This window comes from Vulpes vulpes, chromosome 3 (assembly GCF_048418805.1).
Source record: "Vulpes vulpes isolate BD-2025 chromosome 3, VulVul3, whole genome shotgun sequence".
In the NCBI taxonomy this organism is placed as follows: Eukaryota; Metazoa; Chordata; class Mammalia; order Carnivora; family Canidae; genus Vulpes; species Vulpes vulpes.
Genome location: NC_132782.1, coordinates 109,700,953 through 109,727,181, shown reverse-complemented (window position 1 = coordinate 109,727,181; position 26,229 = coordinate 109,700,953). Strand labels below are relative to the sequence as shown.

Below are 26,229 nucleotides of genomic sequence, written 5' to 3'. Positions count from 1 at the left end.
CTAACAGCGGGCTATGGTGTGACTTGCTAAGAATGTGCTCCTAATGCATTTTAATGACATGCTTTATAATATCTTATTAAAGATCATAAGAGCATCTAATAATCATTTAATAAATATTAATGAAGCATTTACAAATTGCACCTTAATTTACAGCACTGGCACTCATATACTGCCCCGGATATTAACACACAGGGGCATGGTGGCTTCAGCAGAGGCTGCCATGGAGAGCCTAGTTCTGTGACATTGGGCCATCCGGCTACCATAAGTGATTTTTAAAAATAATAATTCTTGGAGAGCAGTTCAGTGCAATGAAGCTTGATACCCAAAGCAGTTTAGCAATTATTATTCTGTTTGGGGAACATTAAAACATAATCTACCATGAATTTATAATCCATAGCTTTTCTCTCATGCACTTTTTTTTAATAATAGGCAATAATTATAGGTCCTCATGCAAAAACTCCTGTAGATGTTGGACAGTGCCCAGCTCTCCCTTGTTGTGAAGACTTAGAGGCAGTACGTCCAGGATTGAAAAGCCATACGCTGCAATTCTCTCTGGATGGTGCTGGTCTTCAACTTGGGCTCAAAGTCACACCTCCCAGAATGCCAAAGCTGGATGAGGCCTTGGAAATCGCCCTTTCCATCTCCTCACTTTATATAGGAGGAGACTGGGGTCCCCTGGGAGGGGATGGGACATTTGGAGGCCACACAACGAGAGAGCAGAGGAACGGGACCAGCTCCCAGGGTGTTAGATTTGCAGTCACATGCTGCCCAGGCTCGCGGCCCAGGAGAGGCAGCATGCCTTGGGCAGATCTTGGATAGAAGGTGGACCCTTCTTGGAGGTCGTGGGGAGTGCTTGGGGTCAGGGCCAGGGTCTCCGCTTCCCTTGTCCCCGATGGGAGGCAGCGCCTCCGCACTAAGAGGACGAGGCCAGCAGATGGCGCTGCAGGGATTCAAACCCGAGCAGCCCCGACCCAAAGCGGCCCTGGGAGGCAGGCAGGGATTCACAAACCCCTGCAACCAGGAGTTGTTCCAAGACAGCTCGGGTCCGTCCTGCACCACAGGGGCCTACAGGGATCCCCAGACTCGTGTGGGGCACCCCAGCCTTGCTTAGGAGAGAAAGCGAGGGCTAGAAGGAGCTGGTGCAGCTGGCCATGGGCTGGGCACCCAGGGTCTTGGAGCTGCGCCTGCACCACACTGTGGAGGGAGAAGTCAGCTGGGTGCACACTCTGGTGCTGGCTGTCCTGGCAGGACTCAGCCAGAGCTCAGGGTGGAGGCGTCAGCAAGATGCCCTCCTTCTGTGTGGGGTCTCCCCGACACCCCTGTCTCGGGATCAGGATCACTCTAAGGAATGTTAAGACCTCCTCAACGGGGAGGCCGAAAGCCGGCATGTGTAAGGCAGGTGTTTCTCCTTCCCCCTTCATGACTTCCAGGCCTGTTAATTGCTGCCAGGCCATGTTCGGTGTGTTCCAATTAATAATTTAATTTGTGTGCCATGACAAAACGATTTTGCAAAGGGGCTTGATTTACTTTTCACAACCGCAGAATTAAATGAATGAAGGACAGCGTAGGGTAGCACTTACATCTCTGATTATCTTGAACATCCTTTCCTGTTCTTTCGTCCTCCCCACACCCCCAACATACTGCCCATCTCTCTGTCTCTCTCACACACACACACATGCACATGCACACCTCACAGCCACACTCACAGAGCCTCTCCTCTCTCCCAGCAGCCGCAGCTCTTCTGCACTAAAGTGCAGGGAGAAAGGAACGGCCTGGATCCCTGGGTCTATCAAACAGAAGGACAATCGCCATGCTTCTCAGGTCCTGGCCTCTCGCACCTACTAACTCTCTCCCTGCTCCCCCAATTCTCAGGCCCTGTTGCCAGAGGGCACTGTGCCACCTTTAAATCAGATTTAGGGAAAGTTTATATGTGGCACCTGCTGTGCTGAACAAGGGAAGGATTTGCACGAGCAGCATGTGATACAGAGTCTGGCTGGGGCTTGCAGGCAGGCTGCAAAGGGTCAGCTGCTGGTCTTCTCCGAAGCAGGCATCATTCCCCCTGGAGTCTCAGCCAAATCCCCTCCACCACTTAGAGGGAACAGGGCTAGAGGTCCGGCTGTCCGGCAGCGGCGGCCCACATACTCCTGTTCTGTCTGGACAGCAGGACACTTGCTGAGAAATTAATGGTTGTTGGGGGTACCACTTCCCCAGCTCCTTTCTCCTGAACATTTTTCTTACCTTCAAGTGCTTAAAAACAGTCAACCTTCTTTTTTTTAATATTTTATTTATTTATTCATGAGAGATACAGAGAAAGAGAGGCAGAGACACAAGCAGAGGGAGAAGCAGGCTCCATGAAGGGAGCCTGATGCAGGACTGGATCCCAGGTCTCCAGGATCACACCCTGGGCCGAAGGCAGGTGCTAAACCGCTGAGCCATCTGGGGCTGCCCTCAACCTTCTTTTAAAAGAGTGAGAGTTGGGATGCCTGGGTAGCTCAGCAGTTGAGGGTCTGCCTTAGGCTCAGGGCATGATCCCAGGATCCAGGATCGAGTCCCACATCAGCCTCCCTGCGAGGAGCCTGCTTCTGCCTCTGCCTGTGTCTCTACCTCTCTCTCTGTGTCTCTCATGAATAAATAAATAAATCCTTAAAAAATAAAAAAAATAATAATAAAAGAGTGAGAGTTTCCTGAAGGCAGAAATGTTTCACTTAACTCGCTTGGCATGCAATAGGCGGTCAAATATTTGTGCAACTAATAAACAAGGAAATGAATAGAGAGGATGAATTGTCTCTCTGGATAAGTTAATTGTGTCTATTTTATTTAACAAGCATTGTATAATACTGTCTCTATGCCAGAAACGGTTCAAAGTGCTTTTTAGATATGAACTCATATAAGCCTAATACAACCCTTGCAAGTCAGACATGGCTAATACTCCCATTTTTTTTTTCCCAGATGAAGTAGTAGAAGGCCACATGGCCTACGTAACTTGCTCAAGGCCGGGCAGCTAGTTGGTGGCCCAGCCAGGACTGGAACCCAAACAGTGTGCCTCTAGCGTTTTCGCTCTATACCTCTTGACTATGCTTCCTCTCATCCTTGATATCATTCTCCTCTGACCAAGACCAATATCCTTGGGTAAACCTAGCCAGGGCACAAGCATATGTAGGATTTAATCCCTGAACCCCTCTCTAAAAGCATGACAGGGAAAGGTTTCTAGATAGAAGAAGAGTCAAATTATTTGATTTTACCAGGAAAGACTGATAGATTTATTTCCCTTCACCTCTGAAACAGATAGACTGCATTTTTGGGGTGTTAAGGAAAAAAAAAGAGAGAGAGAGAGAAGAAAGGAATGGAGGGGCAGAGGGAGGGAGAAAAGAAGGCAGAAAGGGAAAGCAAGCAAGCACGCTTTATTTAATCTCCAGCACAGAAATGGTGTCCGCAGCCCTGAGAAACATGGTTTTTCATCTGCCTGTTGCTTGGCACAGTTTCACTGCCTAGAAGCCTGCAGAAATATTGGAAGTCAAGATCCAATATAATAATTGGCTCACAGATTTGAAGAAGGATGGACAGACTTTCCCATTTCCAAGATTCATTAGCCCAGCTCCCCCTCTAATAGCCGGGGCTGGCTCTGCATGTAAGCCATTTTCTAATCAAATTGGCACACCACTCACGCTCTAACTGGGTGTAAATGGGTGGCCGCAAAATTGCTGTGCCTCAGCCAGGGCTCTGGTGGGATGGAGAATTTTTCTCACCGATGCTTGATCATCCGAAGTTCTTCATTCAATCCCAACAAGGAATCACCACCCTGCCCCGTCTAAAAAAAATTTTTTTTTTCTATTTTTCAACCACACATGATTGTGACTTCGACTCGTGAGAGACTCCCAAAGGATGTTCAAGTGCTACTGGGCTTCCTGGAAAATGTGCACCAGCTGGGACGTAGCCCCAAACTCGACATATCCAGAAAATCCAACAGGGGTGTGGAGCTCATTGATGACAGTATGGAAAGCTTGGAATATCCAGAAATTTGTGATCAGCACAGAAGGCAGCATGGCAAAAGGCTCGTGAGTGAGGGTGCGAGTATCAGGGGGATCTGCGTGTGTGTGCCTCACAACAAGTGTAAAGGACCACACCAGTGAGCATACCGTGTAGAAGCCCAGACTTCACGTGAACTTAAACTAAGGCTTGTTAGTAATGCTAACATAAAACAGAAAAAAAAAAAAAATCCAAAGATTTTTAGAACCAGAAAGGGATTGTCCGTCTTTTTTTGGGGAGTGGGGAGGCCACTAGAAGAAACCGAACTCCCCACTGCTTTATATTTGCTCTCCGTCACCTCTTTATTCAGGGTGGCCTAAGCTTCGGTAGGGGTGACGGAGGCCCTATCGCTGGGACAGCCTCAGGATGACGACGTTAGCGCTAAATAAACCTAAGTATTTTACCTAGACGAATATGCAAAAACAATAGCATAACTTGGGTCCAGATCATTACGTACCATCGAGGATGCGTGGCAAAGAGCAGAGGGCTGTGGGATTGGAAATGGGAAACCCTCAGATATCCTGGCAATTTTCAAAACAGACGGAGGGAAGCCGGGAGGGTCCTAGAGGGTGTATGATGGTGACGTCTCCTATAAATCTGCAACTCACATCCAGGGAAGCTTGTTGGGAGCATGGTCTGTGGGTTTATTAAGTAGGAAAGCATGTAAAAAAAAAAAAAAAAAAAAAAAAAAAAGGAAAGCGTGTAAGTAGAGTCTTGGATCAGTGTGTTTAGGATTGCCTCGACCTAGCACATGTCATTTCTTCTCACCAGAGTGGTGGGTTTGGAAAGTGGGATGGATGTACCACCTGTGAACTCCAGCAAGACTGTCAACAAGGACCCCTTTGTGGGACACGTAGGGGATCCCCTTGAGGCGAGTGGAGGAATAGGGGACGGAGAGTCGGAAAATTGGGGCAGAGATAAGTTATTGATAGACTGATATCAAAGACTCATGATGTCAAGAGTAATGGCTGGTGGTTTGGATTTGAGTGATGCCCATGAGCTTTTTTCTCAGGTCTGCCCAGGTGGCTTTTTTTTTTCCTCCTAAATGTCTGCATGAAGATAGAGAGGGCTGCTCTTCGGTTGCAGGGACGCTGGGATGCGGAGCTCTTCTGTGCGCTGAGGTCCTGGCTTTCCCACCCAGTTTACAGATGAAAACAATGAGGCATAGGAAGCATATTCACTTCCTAGGGCTGCCGTGGAGACATGCAGTGAACCGGATGGCTTCGAACAGTCTGGAGGCCAGAAGTCTGAAGTCAAGGGGTTGGCAGGGCCCCGCTCTCCCTGGGGGCTCCAGGGCAAGATCTCCCCGCCCTCCTCCAGCTCTGGTCACTCCTGGTGTTCCTTGACTTGTGGTCGCGTCTCTCCATTCTCTGCTCTGCTGTCCCACGGCCTCTCCTCTGTGTGTCCCGTTGCCACCCCTGACGTGGAGGCTGTCATGGGTCAGGGACTCACCCTAATCCCTACCTCAATCACATGGGCCACCACCCTGTTTCCAAATAAGGTCACATTCTGAGATGCCAGGGGGATGGGAAGTTGTGGGGGGAGCTACTCCATGCGCTGCAGGAGTTTACGGGGTGTGTTCAAGGTCCAAGGATTCAGTGGCAGATCCAGGAACAGAACTCACCTCCCTCTGACTCCTTCCCCCCTTTATCCTCGAGGAGGCAATCAGGAAAGACAAAGGACTCACATCCGTGTCATTTGAGGAAAAGCTGAAGAAATGTGGGTATTTCTCCTGAATAGAAGATACTTGAGAAAGGAGACCAGCGGCTCGGAGCAGAGCAGTGCCCCGTGTTTGGGCCGTATGACTGGGCACTGGACGCCTCGCCAGGGCTGTGCCTCTTCCCACGGCCTCGAAGGCGGGGGGCAGGAGGACCTGGGGCCACGGAGGGGGCCTGGCCTGGCCTTGGACCCTGCTTGCCCGTCACTGGCTGTCAGCCCGGCAGCCGCTGGATGTCTCGGAGCCACAACCTGGGGAGCAACAGACTGTCGGCCTCGTGAAGCCTGTGCCGTGACCCACTGCGATCCCAGCACGGTGCACCCCCCGGAGCCAGCGCCCAGCACCCAGCACCCAGCACCCAGCCCCAAAGGAGGCCGGGTCACGGGAACTTCCGGGCCTACTTTTCCTTTTTGGCTTTTCTTTCTTTCTTTCTTTCTTTCTTTCTTTCTTTCTTTCTTTCTTTCTTTCTTTCTTTCTCCTTCTTTCTTTCTGTCCTTCTTTCCTTCCTTCCTTTTCTTTTCTTTTTTCTTTCTTTCTTTCTTTCTTTCTTTCTTTCTTTCTTTCTTTCTTCTTTCTTTCTTTTCTTCTCTTTTCTTTCTTTCTTTCTTCCTTTCTCTTTCTTTTTTCTTTCTTTCTTTCTTTCTTTCTTTCTTTCTTTCTTTCTTTCTTTCTTCTTTCTCTTTCCCTCTTTCCCTTTTTCTCTGTTTCTCTCTCTCTTTCCCTCTTTCTCTCTTTTTCTCTTTCCCTCTCTCTCTCTTTCCGGTGCTGCGCAGCATCCCACGTCTCCTCTGCAGCCCGCAGAAGGCAGGTGGCCTGTTTCCCGGCCGGCCGCGGTGGTCCCTCTTTGCCTGCCCGGCACCCACGGAAGCCTAGCACCTCACCCGTGGTGACCTGCAGTTCATCTCCTCCTCATTAGTGTAATTACGGAGGCTTTCCGCTCCTCCAGCAGCACTGCCCAGTGGCTGCGAAGGAAGGTTTCAGCCAAGTTGACTGGACGGACTTGCTCATTATTTAAGGCGCTCATTACTGAGGCTACTGTGGCTCCCCGGCCCTGCTCCATCCGGCGGCGGAAACCTGTTCTCCTTTGCTTCCATCCTCTGCTGGCTGCCAGCAGGCTCTGGATGGTCACCGTGTCTCTTCCTGTTCTCCCTAGAATTGAATTTTTTTAAAAAAATCAATCCTATTTTTTTTTTTTTTAAATTTAAAGAAAAGTTACAAACCCACACTCATGAGCAAATTACAAATTGGCCAGCTCCTCACTGGGAACACCACCCATGCAGAGCTTTTCACATGAGGTCTGCTAGAGGAGCATTACTGCTCCCCCCACCCAAGCTCTCTGGTAATTCCCTGCTGGGGGAGGGGTGCACCTGGGTGGCCCAGAGGTTGAGCGTCTCCCTTTGGCTCAGGGTGTGATCCCGGTGTCCCGGGATCGAGTCCCACATCGGGATCCCTGCATGGAGCCTGCTTCTCCCTCTGCCTGTGTCTCTGCCTCTCTATGTGTCTCTCATGAATAAATAAATAAAATCTTAAAAATTTCCTGCTGGAAATTAGAGATGATAATCCTGAATAATCACAATAAGCAAGGTGTTCATTGTTAATTAGGTCTATGCTTGAATTTCACCTGCCATGTTGGTGGTGGTGATACAGTTTCCTTTCATTCAGCTCTCAGAAGGACCCCGGCTTGGGTCCATGTGAAATGAAAAGGCTTTAGATGTACCCAGATGCAAGCATAGCCTCTGCCTTAAGCCTCCTGTGACTTCCAAAGTCTCCAAATGCTGTGGCCGAGAGCATGCCCTACGTTTGTAGATGGAGGTGCAAGACCTGCTTCATTTGAGAAGGTAAAGTGAGTCAGCAGAAATGAAAGGAAATACCCAGAATTCAGTTCAGCAGAGAGAGCAGAAGCACCTACTATGCACAGATTGTGCACTGTCCCTGCCTGAAAGACCCCTGCCCTCTCCCCTCTCCTCCTGTCCTCAGGGCTGGGGTGATTCGGGGAGCGAGCCTGCTCCAGCAGCCTTTTGGTACCTACCATATGTGAAGACATGGGAGTGCAACTACTCGGGAGCAGAGCTGCCCCTGCGCCCTTCTTGACCTCGGTTCCTTTCTAGATTGATGTGCATATGAATCACCTGGGGTCCTGGAAAAAGCAGATTCTGATTCATTTGGTCTGGAGTGAGGTCTGAGACAACTGCACTTCTAATGAGCTTCCAGATGATGCCAATGCCGCTGGGCCATGGACCAAACTGTGAACATGAAGGTGCCATAGGACAATCCGGGGAAAACTGTACTTGGAATTCTGCACTTTGCATTTCCTTCCTCGCCCACGATTGCCCATTCGACTGTGGAGCTGGCCCATTTATCCTAGTTAAAGGGTTCTACTGCTCCTTGTGATTATTCCTCATGATACTGATTACGTTATACACTTAAATTAAATAAAATGCACCCTATTGAATGCACGGCACACAAAAAGAATATTTATTTGAATATTAAGTACAGATAAGACTTCCCCTGGGATTATTTCACAGCGCCTTTGCAGAATTTAATTGCAAGGTTTTCCCACTCAGGTTCTTTCAGAACGCTACTTGTGAAAATATTTTCTTTCCGAAGGTAAAGCTGTGCTCTGTTGGTTTATTATTATTATTATTTTAAATCTGAAGAGCTCTCTGAGCTCAGTCATTACTTCCAGCGTCTAATTAATACTGATGATGACAAAGCAAACAGCCAGATGACCTAGATTTTCCTTTTAAATTGCCTGCAATTTACATGCCTGCCTCCTCATTGTTTCAGAACTTTTGTGAACCGAATTCTTCCAGTAAAGATTCTTTAAGTTTAGGGGTTATAAGCGTTCATTTTTCATGAAGCATATATCTTCCAGCACTCTTTCCATTAAGCTTTCCAGGAAGAGTGTGGCTCGCTCTCTCTCTCCCTGCCTCTCTCTCTCTCTCTCTCTCTCTCTCTCACACACACACACACACACACACACACACCGTAACGATAACAGCCACCACCCAGCCAACCCTTTCAGACAATTGAACTAGAAAATTACAAAATGAACATTCCTCAAGCTTCTCCAGCCACAGGGTTGTTCCCATTTCTTAAATGATGACATTTTGTAAAGTCACAGAAATCAGGAATGGTAAAGCCCTCTCGCTCACGGCTGGCTATGTAGATTTCTTTAGATGCAGATAGCAGCAGAGCTTAGAAAGCCAGCCTGGGGATGCTCACCTGGGCTGCCTTCGACTGGAAAGTCATTTATGTCCCTATTTCCTTGTCTGGAAAATTGGTCCAATGGGACTTAGTTCACGTTGCTATTTTTTTTTTCTTCCCTGATAGTACAGTGGTTGTTACATGATTTATTTCTGTTGACATACTCCACGATCTGTGGATGTGAACTTTTAATGTCGCGGCACAAAACTTCCAGAAGCGCCAGCCACTTTTCAAATCCGTGGTTTTCTGTCACTGTGGTATCGTCTACCTCACATTTAAGCACGTAGCTGGGCAGACCCGGTCCATTGTCAACCTATAAAAGAGAATAAATAACAGCAACAGTAACCAACAGATTTTTGGATTAAGTTCCCTTTCTTCGAGTGGAAAGAGACTTGTTTGGTGCTTTCTGTGTGCCAGGCGCTCTCTCTAATTGCTTTGCAGATGCTCACTCATTCAAACCTTGCGATGACCCACTGGGGTAGACGGGCAGGTCCAGGTGAAGAATTTCTCCAAGGTCCCCAAACTAATAAGTAGCAGGGTTGCGATTTGACCCTTGGAAATGCGGCTTTCAGAGTTGCTCCTCTCAACCGCTGCACTTAAGATGCCTTTCAGATGCCTCTCAATTAACATGGTCAGGATGACTGCCCAGATAAGGCCAATGGCCTGGGTGTCTCTGCTGAATCTATTTAATTGGGATGCAGATGATAAAATTATCAACTTGTGATAAAATTATCGTTAGAGCTTTGCAACATCTAACCAGAAAGGAAAAAAAGAAAAAAAAAAAAACTCCAGTTAAAACATCTTAACGTGAAAATGTGTTGAGAACATATATCCCATCTCAGCAGAGATATGAAGAAGGGTAGGTAAACCACCCACCTGGCTCTCCCCAACCTCTCCCGCCTCTGGATGTGGAGACCCCCTGCTCCATAATCAGAGTTCTCTGGCTTTAAGGTAATGATGGTCCTAGGAGACTGGTTCAGGGAAGCATGCCAAGCCCTTTTAGTTCCTCAGGACATTTTGGTGAGTGTTGTTTGAATTTTCCTGACCTGAGCAAGGGGTTGGGGAGGGTTGTGTGTGTATGTGTGTGTGTGTGTGGGGGGGCAATTATAACCCTTGATTATGAAGGAAAGGAGTGATGATTACTTCTGCGTCTGAAACAAACAGAAATCATCTTCCTAATAACCACGATTGTTTTCTCCCTCCCTCCTCTGCCTCGGTTCACAAAATACCTTATTAAATCCGGAGAATAAAAATGTGCCTGGGGTAATGGTTTATTATTAGAATAAATAATAGGCAATATGTTTCTCCCACCTTGCAAGTTATCAGATGGCCAAGACGCTTTCTGGTCTCACTTGGAAAAGTGTGCACGTGTGTCCGAACAGCGGGGACTCTTGGTTGGCCTTGGGGGGTGGGGAGGGTGCTGCTGTCCTGTCACTTGGAGGCCAGCATCAAGCCTGAAATCGGGAAATCCAAGAGACTGCATCCTCGCAGGAAGCAGAGGGATGTGGGAGGCTGAAGGGGGTCCTTGTCAGGTGCTGCCTGTGGCTGCCACCTCTGGCCTGGTGTCTGTCTCTCGAGTGTGTCTGCCTGGGTGGCTTTGTCTCAGACCTGGAGGCCTAGCTCTGTTGCTAATGGGGTATTTAACAAGTGGGTGCATGGCACAGGTAGTGTGAAAAAGCATTTCTTCCTAAAGGAAACAGCTCTTTAAAACCTGTTATTTGAGGCTCGCCCGAGTTCTGCGGGCATCCTGACCTTCTTTTTAATCAGATAACCAACTCTTAGCTCTTCCCCGTGACTTATATCTGGAGCAGTGACTCTCCCCATAGAATTCCTAATATTGTGGAAATGATACAGTTTTACAAGGAGCAGCAGGAGAAGAGGTGCTCACTGCTAAATGTGTAGTGCCTGGCACGTACCGTACCATGGGTCAGTTAAGTGCTAGAAACACTCGGTATTTTGAGATTTCAGGATATGCTCAGTAAATCATCCCAAGCATTGTTAGCCACCATTTAAATATGGTAGACCTTTCAGTCTTTGGGCTTATCTGCTCAAGTTTATATGTGACAACAAACCCATTATTTCCCCCCCTCAGTTGGTACTTAGCCTCGCCAAGCTCTTTTCTCCGGTCCTCTCCACGCTCGCGTCTCCACTCCAAAGCTGGCACGTCTACAAGAAGACAAGCCCTAAGGAGCAAATTCTAGTTGTCCCCAAGGTTGAAATAAAATTGTTGGGGGAGAGACGAGTGGATTCCCCAATTTGTTCTCTAAAATGAATTTTCTTCAATTTATATAACATGAGCCAGAATCGAGTTAATTAATCATGGGTGATTTGACTCATTGTTGGGACTTTTTCTTTTCATTTTTTTTTCCAATTGATTATTCCTCACTTCCTTTCCTAAATCCTAAGCAATTACTACTTTCATACACTTTTTTTCTCCCTTACATCACAAAAAAACCCCACCAGAAAACCCCCCAAAACAAAAATCCCAGCCACAACAAGTGATGGGCTCTGTATTTTCATACATGACATAAATAGTACTGTTTGCCTGGAATCAGAGAGCACACTTCATTGTAGGATACATTTGGAAAGAGCAACAAACTTTATTATAGTCAATGCGATGGATTGGTTTATATTCAGGGATTTGAGGTCTTCCTCAACTCAGATCTCTAACAATCACTTCATCTAAGAACCCAGAAGTAGCATAGGGCATATCAGTCTTTTTATTTTACACTTTTCCACTGACAGGAATGCAAACTAAACTATATAATGTCCCTGGAAAATTGGAGTTGAGCTTTTTCTAGGGTGACCACCCAGGGTTTACCCTTTGGTGTCTTGGGAGTTATTTATAACTACTGTTAGTTGAGTACCTACTATGTGCCAGGCCTGACTTGGGCTTGATACCCTATATCCAATTTCTCTTTTCATCTTGACGATAACCTTATTATTCAGCTTTTAAAAATTATATTAATATGACTGCCATGCATTTGAATGTACAAAAGCAGCGGGCATTCATTGCAAGCTGAAATAGCAGAACCCAAGATTATGAGAAATAGCCTCTCTACTTCCTCGTCCCCATTATTATTCTCATTCCCACGATGTAATTTTTGTGCTTTTCTTTGCAGTTTGGTGTTTATCATTCTAGACTTTTTCCCATGTATGAATGGATATTTGTATATTCATTTTTATATGATTTTTATATTTTTATAAAATATAAATATAGAATATATTTATATATATAGCATATATTTTATATGCTTTTTATATATTTATATTTTATATATGTGTATATATATATATAACTTTTTAAACAAAAATTTAATCATATTTTAAAAATCGGTTCAACTTGCTTTGTTTTATTCATTCTATCATGGACACTGTTTTATAGCTGTGAATTTCTAGTGAATCCATAGTATTCCATAGTGTAGTTCAAGGGTTGGCAGATTATGGCCATAAGCCACATGCAGCCCACAGCATTTAGTGAAAATAAAGTTTTATTGAAACACCGCTGCAGCCACTCGTGGACACATTGATTTTGCTGCTTTCTCACCAGAAGAGCAGGATTGAGTAGCTGTAGCAGATTCTATGACCCTCAAAGCGAAAATTATTCACCACTTGCCTCTTATGGAAGGTATGCCACCCCTGTTACAGAGGAACTACAACTCACTTAACCGTTTTAGTACTGATGGACACTGATACTCTTCTACATTCCAGATTTGTGTCAGGAGAAGTCATGCCCTTCCCTCCTCATTCCTCCTTCTGTTTTGTTAAAGAAGCTCCTAGCGGAGGAATCTTTGAGGGAAAGGAAGTGCACATTCTGTGCAGTGACAACTGCCAACTGCTCTCCAACAGGTGTATATCCCAAGTTATACTCTGATCCGCGGGCTTTAGGAATGCCTAGTTACCCACCCGTCTCAAAAGGATGCTATCAAATCTTTAAAAATTTCAGGGCCGCAATCGTCTATATATTCATATACATGTGTACATATCTAATAGACACTTATACATACATATATGTATATGTATGCATATATACACTCTTATTTTTTGAGAAAAGGAATCTGAGACTCAAAGAGTGTCATTACTTCAGCCAAATTCGCACAGTCTAAGGGGAACAAAGCCAGGATCTAAACCCAAATCATTTGGCCTACTGTTCCTTCTGAAAACCCCTGGCCCTCACACTAATCCCTACAGCAATTTCTAGTATTGGTTGAAATATATCAATGTGCCGGGTGCTTTGCTTAGTACTTTACCTGGATTGTCTCATTTTGTGCTCACAAGAAAATGAGACACTAGATAGGCACCACTGATTCCCATTATTCAGATGTGGAAATTGAGAACGGGGAGATAATATAATGTGGCTCATATGACATAGATGATGCGCCATGATTGGACTGAAGCAGTCTGCTTAGTGAGCCTCCAGTCTCCACTGAGGAAGGGACTTGACTTATAAAAGGATCTGGTGAACTGTTGTCAGAGAAATCTCATCTGGTGGAAAGTATCCCACTCTGAACTCATCCGGCCACAAAATGCTAAGTGTGCAGATCCGTGCATTTATGGGGCCAGATAGCATAGTCATTTCACGTTCTATTGAAGACCACCACAAGCAGGTAAATGGTATCATGTCGGGCAGAGCAGCAGATGAGCACTTGCTAAGGACAAATGAGGTGCAGACTAGGTTAAAAAAATGTGGGTTTCTTTGGTTGGGGTTGGTCTCCTTGATGCTGGGTGCTGTGTACTGCACTGATCCAGGGAGGGGCTTGAGTCCAGCTGTCTGAATGGCAGTTCCCTCTCCAATACATCCTAGCTTTGCATCTTCAGAAAATCACTCCACCTATTTGTGCCTCAGTTTCCCCATCTGTAAGATGGAGCTAAGGATACTGTCTACTCCTGATGTGGCGAGCATTAACCGAAATCCTCCTAAAAAGCATATAGCACCTTTTTTGGGCATGTCATAAACTGATGAATTTTAACCACTGGCAACGTGAAATTCATTTTACTGAATAATTTAAATCATTGTTTTCTTGTTAGCATAGTTGATATGAGCAAACATAAAGGTTTTTAATGTACTTTCTTTGTCTCCACACCCCAACCCTGTGTTCTCTCTTATTTTGTCCTGCTTTCTACTGTGCTCTTTGCGATATCATCTTCCTAAATCCTTGGGTAGGTCAGCCTGCCCGACTCTTATTCATCCAGTAACAGTCAGATCGAGGACTCTATCTCTGAAAACTGACCGATGCCTCACTCAACTATTTTCCCCACGTGGCTGACTGGGTTGGTGTCTCTCAATCACACAATGACCTGGCACTATGATCTCCATTTTATTCATCTCTTCTCCTCTCTTTGGGATTTTTTTTTTTTTTTAGGAAATGTATCATGCATCCTGTATATCTGCATCCCCTCCCATTACACAGTGCTTGTCAGGTGGTAGAAACTCAGAGTTCACATGTCAGATGTATACAGTAATCCTGAAATGCATTAAGGAAGAGGGCAAACTGTAAAAGTCACCCTAGGTATTTTGAAGCATGCCCTCAAAGGGAATCCCATCTTATTTCAGAAGAATTAATAATGACTATGAAAATGGAGAATTTGAGAAATGTAGGTAGGTACCAACTGATTTGATTTATTGAGTTCTACGTTGCTAGACTTCCTTGGTGCTTTTCTTCTGAATAATTCACAATTTCCCTGAAATTTGGAATTTCTAACATTCTCTTCCAACAGGAAAAGTTGCACATCTTTTTATCCATTAATTTATTGTGTGTCTTATTTCTTTTGATTTGTACTTTTCCCAATTTAACTTGATCTCTCATCAATTTCCTCTTTTGCTCGACTCTTCCGCCATATTGAATTACTCACACTTCATAATCTCACTGGGATTTCCACACATTCTGCTGTCTCCTTGAAAGGATTTTTTAAAAATTTATTCTTTCTTTGAATACATTTTCTAAAAGACACAAAACAAACAAAAACAATAGCACAGGTTTTCAACTCTCTAAAACAAGGTTGTCATCCCTCCTATATGCTTTTGGCACATCTTATATTTCATTGTTGCTAACATTCTCTTTATGATAATTATGAATTTACTCTTTTTCCTCATTTAGTGAGCCCCAGAAATCTTTTGTTTTTACTACTGCATTCCTAGTACCTAGAACAGTGTCTGATATACAGAATATAGTGTCTGGATCCATTTATTGTTGAATACATGGAGGAATGGATGGATAGACAAACACATGAAAGGAATGGATTCCAAAGATGGTCCTGGTCTCCAGAAAGAGAAAGTCAAATAAGACTCAGTGCTTCCCATTGTAGATCTAGGCTGATGTGTGGGAGAGGAAATCAAACTAGTAATAGGGTCAGGATAAAGTGGGAAGAACTGATAAGAGAGAGCTCAAAGTCAGTGGAAGATGAAAAAGGCTGACTCTGAGAAAGATTCTTTGGCCTGGTTGGCTCAACATAGATAGGAGATGGGAGAAGATGAATCCCTGCTATTAAACATCCCGTTCAACCAGGAGAGCAAAGGGTCTCATGCTGAAGTTTATTGCTTCAGTTTCTAACCTTTCATAAGTGCTTACTTGGCAGCCCTATCGAGAGTGGTATTTGATTCTCTGGAAGCATCTTAAAGGAGCAGCACCAGACCTCCCACTTTCCCTTTTTTCATTTAGGCTATAAAATATATTGGTTCTGTGCATTACTGCCATGAGTGGAAAAAAATATATATTACATGTTAGTTTCCAAATGAAATGACGTTTTGTGAAGTGTACATTTAAGATATTTTCCAAGGTTGGCTTTTAAAGAGTGCACTGGAAGGGTCTTTCTTCATAACAGATGATAAGAATTTACAGGTGCCTTTTATTCTCTAGCCCTCTCTCATAATAGTTATGGGGAAAAAATTTAAGAGGTCCAGCAATAACTAGTGACTCTTCAGAGCATCATGTCACCATGCGTGGAGTTGTGTGATGAACACAGTTGCAACACACAGGCTTATGATGGGGCTCAGTCATCTTGCCTAACTGGCCATTTGCACCCTATCACTTGGAGAGGAAGGGGCAGCGAGTGGCCACCTTGCTCAGAGTTGACTTCCATCCAAAGAGATAACAGCAAATGTAGGCTCCATTAGGCAGCAGGTAGAGTCCAATTCACAAAATACTTATGGGATCAGACAGGAACGTGGCCCAAAAAGAGAATCAGGATAATGCTATTAGAATATTGGCAAAACAATATGGAATGCCATGCAGGAAAGATTTTCTAAAAATTAAAATAAAAATGCAAAATTAAAAAAAACCCCACAAATGTCCACTCTAGAAATTACTCAAAAAATGTCCTTTTTTATTATCTCCAAATCTCATTTTCCTTAATCAGCTTCATTTGCAGGACAACATAGCTATTTCCATGGCTACTGCTGAATTTTGTATTTGATATGCTCTGTAATAGGAACATCATAATATGGCATCAATTCACATTGGTTAGGTCAGTAGACTCCTAGTTTTTTGTTTTGTTTTGTTTTGTTTTGTTTTATTTAAACGTCATTGTATGTGTCGGACAAACCCTTCTGAGTTTTAAAGGCACATGTTAAAAATATTATTAGATAATATTAGATAAGCATGTTATTGTTATTAGATAAAGCAATTTATTGGATTAAAACAAAGGCTATCACTATTATGAGTAACAATAACAGTAAAAACATGTACTTCTGCAAGCCACAGACACTAAAATATTTTCCAATTATAAATGTCCTGCATGACCTAAAGGATACTTTGTAAACCACAGCAAAGCATTAAGAAAATAATATTGTCATCACTCTTTAATTGAACCTACAATTTAGTTTTAGATTGAGATATGTGTCCTGTTTCAGTTAATTTTTGTATACAATAGTAGTGAGTTTTAGGTTAGGGTGTTTCATTTCCTTTTGTTTCTGTATACAGACATCCAATTATTCTAGAATCATTTGGTTTGTGGTATTTCACTTTTTGGTGTGTGTGTGTGTGTGTGTGTGTGTGTGTGTGTGTGTTAAGGGATTGCTCTAAGGATTACAGGACACACACTTCACTTCTCTTAGTCTACATAGAATCAATATTTTAGCATTTCAACTGGAATGTACAAACCTTATTGACACATGGGCCCCTTTGCTCTTCTCTCTTTATGTTGGGTTTATCTCAGGTACATTGCAAACCTTGTTATGCAATTTTGTGATTTTTCTGCCTCCAACAATTACACACATTTGAAAGAACTCAAGAGACTAGTCTATTATATTTGTATTTACCCATATGTTTACCATTTCCTTTATTCTTCCTCTCGTCTTGATGTTCCAAATTTTCTCTTGGTATTAGATTCCCTCTGTCTGGGGACCTTCCTGTAGCAATTCTATGAGAGCAGGTCTGTTGGCAATGAATTTTTTTTTTTAGTCTCTTTAATATCTCACCTTCATGTCTAATGGATATATTTTTTAAAGATTTTATTTATTTATTCATGAGAGACAAAGACACAGGCAGAGAGAGAAGCAGGCTCCATGCAGGAAGCCTGATGTGGGACTAGATCCCAGGACTCTAAGATCACGCCCTGGGCTGAAGGCAGGCGCCAAACCGCTGAGCCACCCAGGGATCCCACTAATGCATATTTTTAATGGGATTACAATTCTGGATTGCCACTTCTTTTCTTTCAAAAAAAAAAAAAAAATCATGTGCCACCTTCTTCTGGCCTCCCTGATTTTCTCTGTTTAAATGAGAAATCCACAGTAATTTGAATTAGTACTCTCATACAAATAATGGATTATTTGTCTCTGGCTGTTTTCAAAGTGTGGTTTTGTTTCGTTTTGTTTTTCAGTTTTCAGCGGTTTGATTATATCTGGATGTGAATTTCTTTGGGTTTACCTCTTTAGGGTTTGCTGAACTTAAATTTATAGGGGTATATCATTTGCCAAATGTGGGGAGTTTTAGCCATAATTTCTTCAAATAATTTTTCTGCAGTGAACTCTGTCTATATTCTAGAATTCCAGTGACATAAATGTTATATCTTGGTATTATCCAACAGGTCCCTGGATTTACTTTTCTGTGTTGTTTAGATTGGATACTTTTTATTCTTATGTACCCCATCAAGTTCACTGAGTTTCTTCTGCTATCTCCATTCTACATTTGAACTCATCATTGAGTTCTTTTTTTTAATTTAGATTATTGTTTTTACAGTGCTAAAATTTCCATTTGGTTCTTCTTTGTAGCTTTGATTCCTTTGCCAACAGAGTCAATTTTTTTTTTCATTTGTTTTACTGTGTTTTCCCTTACTTGTTGGACCATTTTTATAATAGCTTCTTAAAATCTTTATTTGACCATTTCAACATCTGTGTCATCCCAGTATCAGTGTCTGTGACTGTCTTTTCCCATGTGAGTTTAGATTTTCGGGTTTCTTTGTAGGCCTAGTAAGTCTGGTTGTATCCTGGGTATACTGAATATTAATGTATGAGACATTGGGTCTTATTCCTCAATGGAAATTATTGATATTTTTATGTTAGCAGGGAATTGACCCAGTTAGATTCAGGTTGAAAGCTCTTACCTTCCTTCTGTGGATTTTGCTTCATTTCATTTCTTCATTGCTGTCATGTCTGCTGTCTTTGCTGTAATAGTTGGATCTGTCCCACATGTACACACCCCAACATCCAGGCTGGGATCTGAGCAGCGGTACATCCAGTTCAGTTCACAAAGTGTATGGTATCTGTTTGGGTCATATGCCTATTCATGTGGCTCGGGGTGAGTGTCGAGTTCATAAAAGCACTATGAGGTGTCATTTCCCCAAACTCTTCCCTCCTTCCAAACTCTTTCCAGGATGCTCAAGGTATTTTTTTGTTTCCTAGGGCTCCCCTTTCTTGTCCTCCAGCCAGAGAGCTGATATTTCCTTACCTTGTTCTTGTGCTCCTACACATAAGCCTGCCTTTGTGGCCAAGTGGAAGAGGACAGAGAAAAAATCAGTGGGGATGTGCTACCTCCTGGGACCAGAGCATCTCAGATCACAGACCAGCTTTCCCTCCTCCAGAGTGTTGGGAATCTCTCTCTATCTGTATTGTGATGCTTAATTCTGGGTTCTAGGCTGCCCTGAATGCACGCCAAGCGATGCTGGTGAGGGGAAGGGGGCAGGACCCATCACTTGTCTAGTGGTACTTTGAATTCTCTCCTCCTGCCCACTCCACCTGCTATCGCTTACCTTGCAGAGACCTCAAATGGTTGCTCTCTGTATTCCACACATTCTTAACATTGGCACTGAATGCAGAGACAGGGTGAAGTGCACTCATTCCATCTCAGCTCGAACCAGAATCTTACCACCCGCTTCATTATATCATGGGAACATACACATAAAATAGAACTTACCACTTTAGCCACTTTGAAGTGTATCATTTAGGGGCATTAAATGCCTCCACAATATTGTGCAGCCATCACTATCTAACTTGAGAACTTTTTCATCTCCCTAGATGGAAACTACAAACCCATGAAGCTGCCACTCCTCATGGCTACCTCCCCGAATCCCCGGTCACTACTAATTTGTTTTCTATCTCTGTGGATTTGCTCTACTTCTTTTTTTAACAGTTCCTGGAGATAAACCTTACATACTATAAAGTCATTTATTTCACGTGGATAATCCACCATGTGCATGTGTTTTGTATATTTATAGAATTGTATCCATTTTCTTTTGAATATTTTGGAATATTTCCACCCAGGTGTTTCCTCTTTCTTTTATCTTTCTTCCTTCTTCTTAAACAATCTCCTTTACTGTGTTTTAAAAACAAAAGAGAAATTATAACATTTGTGTGCTTTTGTAGCTTCTTTTCTCAAAAAATAAATAGTGCCTTTAGAGTATTTCCCATTTCTGTTTTTTCAAAACCATGGTTCCAAATGCTGCACGTTGTGCCATCATATGAGTGTTCTATAATTTAATTTAATTTTTTTAATTTTTTAAAAACATTTTATTTATTTATTCATGAGAGACAGAGAGAGAGAGAGAGAGAGAGAGAGAGAGAGAGAGAGAGAGGCAGAGACATAGGCAGAGGGAGAAGCAGGCTCCACACAAGAAGACTGATGCAGGACTCGATCCCGGAACTCCAGGATCATGCGCTGAGCTGAAGGCAGACGCTCAACCGCTGAGCCACCCAAATGTCCCTATAATATACTTTTAATTTTCCCATTACTTCACATATACAGTATTTATAATTTTTTTAATTTCACAAATAATGCTGTAGTTAATTGACATGTAAATAAGCATTTGTTTGTATCTCTTCTTATTTTCTTAGGTGCTATTTTCAGAGATGGTATTTCTGGGTTAAAGGGCATTGCAAAACCCCTAATTATAGATTTTGGGTTCTAGCATATCCAAAAATAAAGATTCTTGTTTTTGTTTTGGAGAGAGTAAAAACTTTCAATACAAAATACATAAAATATACATCAAAAGTCGATTCCTAATCCTTTTTATCCTTTAGTGAAAGTTTCAAAAACTTGCAATATACTGTCAGATGTGAGGAGTCAGGTGTTGCTTCATTGGTTAAAAAAAAATGCAAGAAATACACAGAATCCATAGTGAATGCAGGCCTAGATTTCATTCTAGCCTAGCTATTTGAGCTGAAGGTAGAGTGAGCCAGTCCCCACAGAGGTAGAGTGGCCATATGTCACAGTTTGCCTTGTCACTCCCACTTCACATCTGCTGTCCCTGGCATAGTCACTAATGCCACCCCACCGTCTCCTCTAACTCATGTACATTTTTCCTGTTTGGACAATACATTATGTGGTCACTCTAAAGAAGCATCCTTGATTTTTAGAAGCACATTTTGGTAGGGCAGGGGTAATCGAGGCGTGGCATCTGTAGCACAAATCCCTTCTTTTTGAGTTTATGGTAAATATCACAAATGCACCTGAGTTTCCTTGTCTGATAAAACTATTGTCCTCAGAATTCTCCCCAGATCATTTGTATGGGGACTTAACTACCATCTGATTAGAACCGGACCATAAAATGGAGCCCATTTACCAAGGCGTGTAGGCAACACTACTGGCCCTCGATATTATAGAAGATGTCTTGTGATGGCCAGTGCCTATCCCCAGCCATTTCAGGTGGGCCTTTAGCAAAGAGCACCTGCACTGTTAGGGCAAGATGGATTTTCACACTGTGGGGACCCTTCATCCCTGGGCAGATTTTGCCTTCTATGCCCTCTACGGGATCTCTCTCCTCATTCCTCTTCAAGACTCTGGCTCATCCTAGCCTTGCTTCTGGATCACACGACTGAAAATCCAAGTGAAGCTCAGGCTATGTGGACCTAAAGAAAAAAATTAAATGCATAATTAATTAATCCTGGGTCTGCTTTGAGCCGAGTGATTAGAAACAACTTTCCATTTTCTTTCATGTTGTTTTTCTGCAGAACCTGCTGATTTCCCCCCCCTCTTTTTCTTTCCTTTGTAGGTTTCAAGACAACAGATGAATTGTGAAAGAGAGCAGCTAAGGGTAGGTGCACCTGCCGGTAAAATACTTCCTGGTTCTCGTTTCTGTATGATAAGCAAAAATTTCCTTGTCTCTCCCAAGACACAGGGTTCTAAATAGCGGGCTTCATCTTAAGACTGGTAGAGTTGAAAATATTTATCCCAGCTAATTTAGTATTGATTGAGCTGGTAAATACAGTATATCTTCTTTTGAAGTGCCATTATAGTAGATATGGATTTTTTGATTTAGATTCAGCAATAAATACTTCTCTTCTGGAATTTGTTTGACATCATTGTACTCTTTTTATGTACAACATGAGGTCTAAGTAATAACAAAGGTCAAAAGGATGTCTTGCTGCCTTCTTAATGTGAATACCAGGCTGTTTGCTGAGTGGCTAAAATGCTCTCTTGCTGTTAACTGGGATGGGTTAGCTACTAATATGTCAAGGGCATTTTCTAGGAGAATTCAAGTCCTCCATAGACCTTTTAGTTTTAGCAGCATTTGTGTATACAGAAGAAAGAGACAGAATTTTAAAACCTCATATGCTATTTACCTTCTTAAAAATGAAACTCTCTCAGTGCTCAAGTGTGTTAGGTATAAAAAGTGTTGCCTAGATGAGGGGAGAATGGTTTACTTATAAATGCAGCTGGTCGGCATTGTTCTGCTTTCATGGTATCACGGTTGATATCCTTCTTGGCACGGATATGGTATTTTAAGAAATATCAGGATTATCTCCACCCTCTCCCATTGTACTTCTTAAAAATGCATTTGTGTTTTGGATGGATGACTTTGAAATCATAATTGGCCTAGTTTTAATGTCACTGATGGAAGTTGGCAATTTTTACTGGACAATGTGCCTTATAATCGTGTTTCCACATTATTATAAAAACTGGAGGAATCCACTGCTTTTAAAATCATAACAGTGAGGTTTGGGGGTTGGGGGACCATTGTGCTCAAAGGGATCTAATGCATCAGAATAATTTATTAAACCAGTCTAATGTCATTTATACACTGCCTTGTAACTTTTCAGAGCATTTACTTAGTGCCAGTCTCGAGATGACAATGATTTGTAGAGTTATTTCCATTTTACAATTGCTGTTGGCATCAGGTTTGTTAAATTCTTGTGTAAAACAGAACCTGATTGCATGGAACTGAGAAAGTGAGTTGTGGATGTCTTCTTTTATGCATATTTATTTTATGTGGTCTCCCAGCATGGCCTTCTCTGTTAACCTCTCATCTATACCCACTTCACTCCTAAGTACCTGTGCCTACATTAGCTGTGACTCCTTTGTGAAATAGCCTTCAAGATGTTTTAAGCTTTCCTGAGCTCTCTTATTGCTTTTCCCTGCAGTCTGAATTACTGGTTCATCCTGGTAAATAATGTATTGCAACTTCAGATTTCTCTTCCTGTTTGGATGAGGACGATGGCCAGAACTAGGTCAGAGCTAGATAAAGAGGAATGCGTGCTTTTGTCTCCAGGATCCCTGATAAATTCCTCAGAATTAAGATAATGCTGAAATCTCTATTGCAAATGAGACTTGCCTGGCAAATTAAGGACTCTGGAGGTAATGAAGTGCTTGTGTGCAGTTTGAGGTGTTTATTATTTTGCGTTGATGAGAACATTGTCAACAGGGATGTGGTTTAGGAACAAGAATGGCGCCCTCTCCACTCTGTTGAATAAATTCAAGCAGTGGTTTGACATAATGGGTCATATAGTTTAGTCCTCGCGTGGCTCCAGTAGCCCTTTGTAAAATTATCTCTAATATCATGAACTGGTGCTTTGTTTGTTGCTATTATAGTTTTTGTTTTTATATCGTAAACTAATTTGTGTTTTGAATCAATAGAAAACACATTTAAATCGATGGGATACACATTTCTGTGGCTCAAATTTATTTATTTGTTTGTTTGTTTATTTATTTATTTATTTATGGTTCAAAATTTAAATGATACCAAAGGGAATGCAGTGAAGTCTTCCTTTTACATTTGAATCATGGGCATCTAGTCCCTTCCTGGGAGATGCCCAGTGGTACTATGCTGTCTGGCCTTTGACATCTATGGATATTTACTATGTCTTCTCCTTGTCTTCCTGTTTTATGGGTGTACTCAGCCCCTCTACTCTCTGAAAGAGAACTTTCTCTATTAAGGTAATGGCTTTTTAAAAACTTTATTTTATTTTTCAGGATCCCTGAAAGAAATTTAGTTCTGATTTGGAATGCTAATACTTGGCCATCTCAATGAAATATATTGTCTTTAATCTCATTTTTTTTTTTTAGAAAGAGAGCTAGTGGGAGAAAAGTAGAGATGTTTAGTTACCATCACCATTTAAGAGTGCCTGCCTGCCAGCCACACTTTAAAAAATATGTTTTAGGGAACCCTGGGTGGTGCAGCGGTTTGGCGCCTGCCTTTGGCCCAGGGCACGATCCTGGAGACCCAGGATCGAATCCCACGTCAGGCTCCCAGTGCATGGAGCCTGCTTCTCCCTCTGCCTATGTCTCTGCGCCTCTCTCTCTCTCTCTCTCTCTCTGTGACTATCATAAATAAATAAAAAAAATTTTAAAAAAAATGTTTTAAATACAGCAATCAAGTTACATTTCCAGATTTGCCATACTAGATGACTGGACCATGGGCATGTGGTCAAGTTCATATTTCTTCATTAATTCATTCTGTTACATTGTCAGAATTTAGGGATACAAGTGGGTAGTTGTAAGGTGTATCCCATTTTCTTGGCCACCTGGAAGCAGCAGATAATGTAGAAAATACAGCTGTTCTTTCCATTTTGTGTGTGTGGGCATTGAGTAGGGACTGGCATGTCCCAGACCTGCTCCTCTGCTCTCCTTTCTCTTTCTCACAAATTCTAAATTATTATTATTATTATTATTATTTTGCAAAATAGGCTCTGAGGTACATGTTCGATAAGATATTACAAATCCAAAACAAATAATCTAATTTAATTAATTAATTAATTTTTTAAAAGTTGAAGAAAGACCAACTTTTTGTTTGTTTGTTTTAGTAACCAAAGGACTTCTCAGAGCCTTTAATGTGCAAAAGTGAAATACAGAGACGTGGATACAATATGCAATGTTTTGCAAAATCATCTGATCACAGAACACTTCTGGATGCAGAGTAAACTCTGAGAAACACTTGAAAAAAGTCTTTAACTTTTTTCACCTCCCAGTTAGGATGTTATAGTCTGCAAATACAGAAAAGCCATGCATTATTTAAAGTATAAAAACACCTCATCACCTCCCAATGCCAGGGCTGACTTTTGGTGTTAGTGCAGTGGTTTGGAATTTCTGTGCCTCTCTCGGTCTTTCTTTGCTTCTCCCAAGATGAAGGACAAGCATTCCTTCCTCATGTGACATTCTCATCAGGGAAGAAGGGGAAGGGGAGGTTTTTCTTCAGAGCTCCTGCATTTAATTGGAGGAAAAATCATTCCTGGAAGCCTTCTCTGTAGACATTTTCTTTCATTGTATTGGTCACTTTCTATGCCAATCACCCCCACTGTCCTGGGATCTCGTCGATTGGCTACAACAGCTGTGAATCATCCCAAGGGATAGACCCATTGTCAATGTGATCAAAAACAGGATTTGTGGGTATCTTTGGTGGAATCACCCAATAGAGTCCACCACAGAAGAAATCTGCATGGGCCCTCCCTGTCCCTCTTGGTGTTGGTTTAAGGCCAACTCCTTTCAGTGCTCCCTTTCATCCCACACACATGGTCACGGGAGCCACATCTACAGCCCCAGCAAGTACCTGAACTCTGGCTTATGTAATTTAATAGATGCTTTCTCTGCCAACTTCTCACAGATCGCACCTCCACATTCTACCTTTCCTAGCCAGCTTGGCCCTCCCTCTGTATTTTGCCTTATGTTCTTTGGAACAAGCCCGGATGCAGTCTTTATTCATTTCCCCTCAGCATCAGGTACTGGCATCATACCTCACCCCAGCACCCAGCTCAGCCCCAGAGATACTGTCTGTGAGCTTCTTAGACTCTACTCTTCCCAAGAGAAGAACATCATCCACTTACTCCTGACTGGTGATCTGCCCTTTTCAGAAGCAACTCATGATCCCAATGAGCTAACTACAGAACAATAAACCTGTGGACTCCTCCATCCCAAGTCTTGACCGAGCCTTCCTCTGTACTTAACCTTTCAGATTGTCACAGGGTCCTGTTGGGAGGTCGATACACAAGAGCTCACCATGAGATCTGCACATTAAGTGCTCCTGACTGTATGGGCTGTATTTACCAACTTGTCCCGGTATTACTGGCGAATGAAGCCAACAGGTCGGGTAGTGCGAGGTGTACATTTACCATAACCCAACCACAAATGTTTACCTTTTCTGGCATCTGGAATGACAAAGGGACAAATAACCAACTAAGAGAGAAATTATGTGAAATTATGATCAGAGGGCAGGGGATCAACTGATCATGTTTGTTAGCATTTGTATAAAGTATTTGGTTACAAAGGGACCTTTTGTGCTATGAGTATCAGCTGTTGGTTTGGAGACTGTTTAACACATTTGGTTAGAATGCTACTAAGCAGGCAAAGGCTTGGCTCCAAGGTGGGTCAGTATTTGTTCATAGACCAAAATCTTTATCAGCAATACAGCAAATGGATACCATGGGAGTCAGCATGGTATGAGGGGCGATGAGGCCTGCTCAGGAGCTCTAGTCATAGAGACTTAGGTTCATATCTCAGATCTAAATTTGCCCTACTTTCTCAAAGCTTCAGTGTCCCTGTGTGCAAGATGGGGATACATTCTCATTGGATTGTTGATTGGATGAAATGCCTTATATAAAGCACTTCAAAAAATGTGCACCTCATAATCAGCAGTAT

At 42.7% G+C, this 26,229-nt stretch overlaps 1 protein-coding gene across 29 annotated transcripts in view; it reads left to right on the top strand.

Annotated features, from left to right (window-relative positions):
• Nucleotides 1–26,229, top strand: part of RBFOX1 (RNA binding fox-1 homolog 1) — a 2,027,925-nt gene that overhangs the window by 1,423,444 nt on the left and 578,252 nt on the right. For all 29 annotated transcript variants that reach the window (XR_012000653.1, XR_012000654.1, XR_012000652.1 and 26 more), the window contains one exon: nt 21,374–21,415. Coding sequence is in view for 26 of the 29 variants with exons in the window: in XM_072753902.1 (XP_072610003.1) it covers nt 21,374–21,415 (42 nt within the window). In the remaining 3 variants the exon portion in view is untranslated. The remainder of the gene's footprint in view (nt 1–21,373; nt 21,416–26,229) is intronic.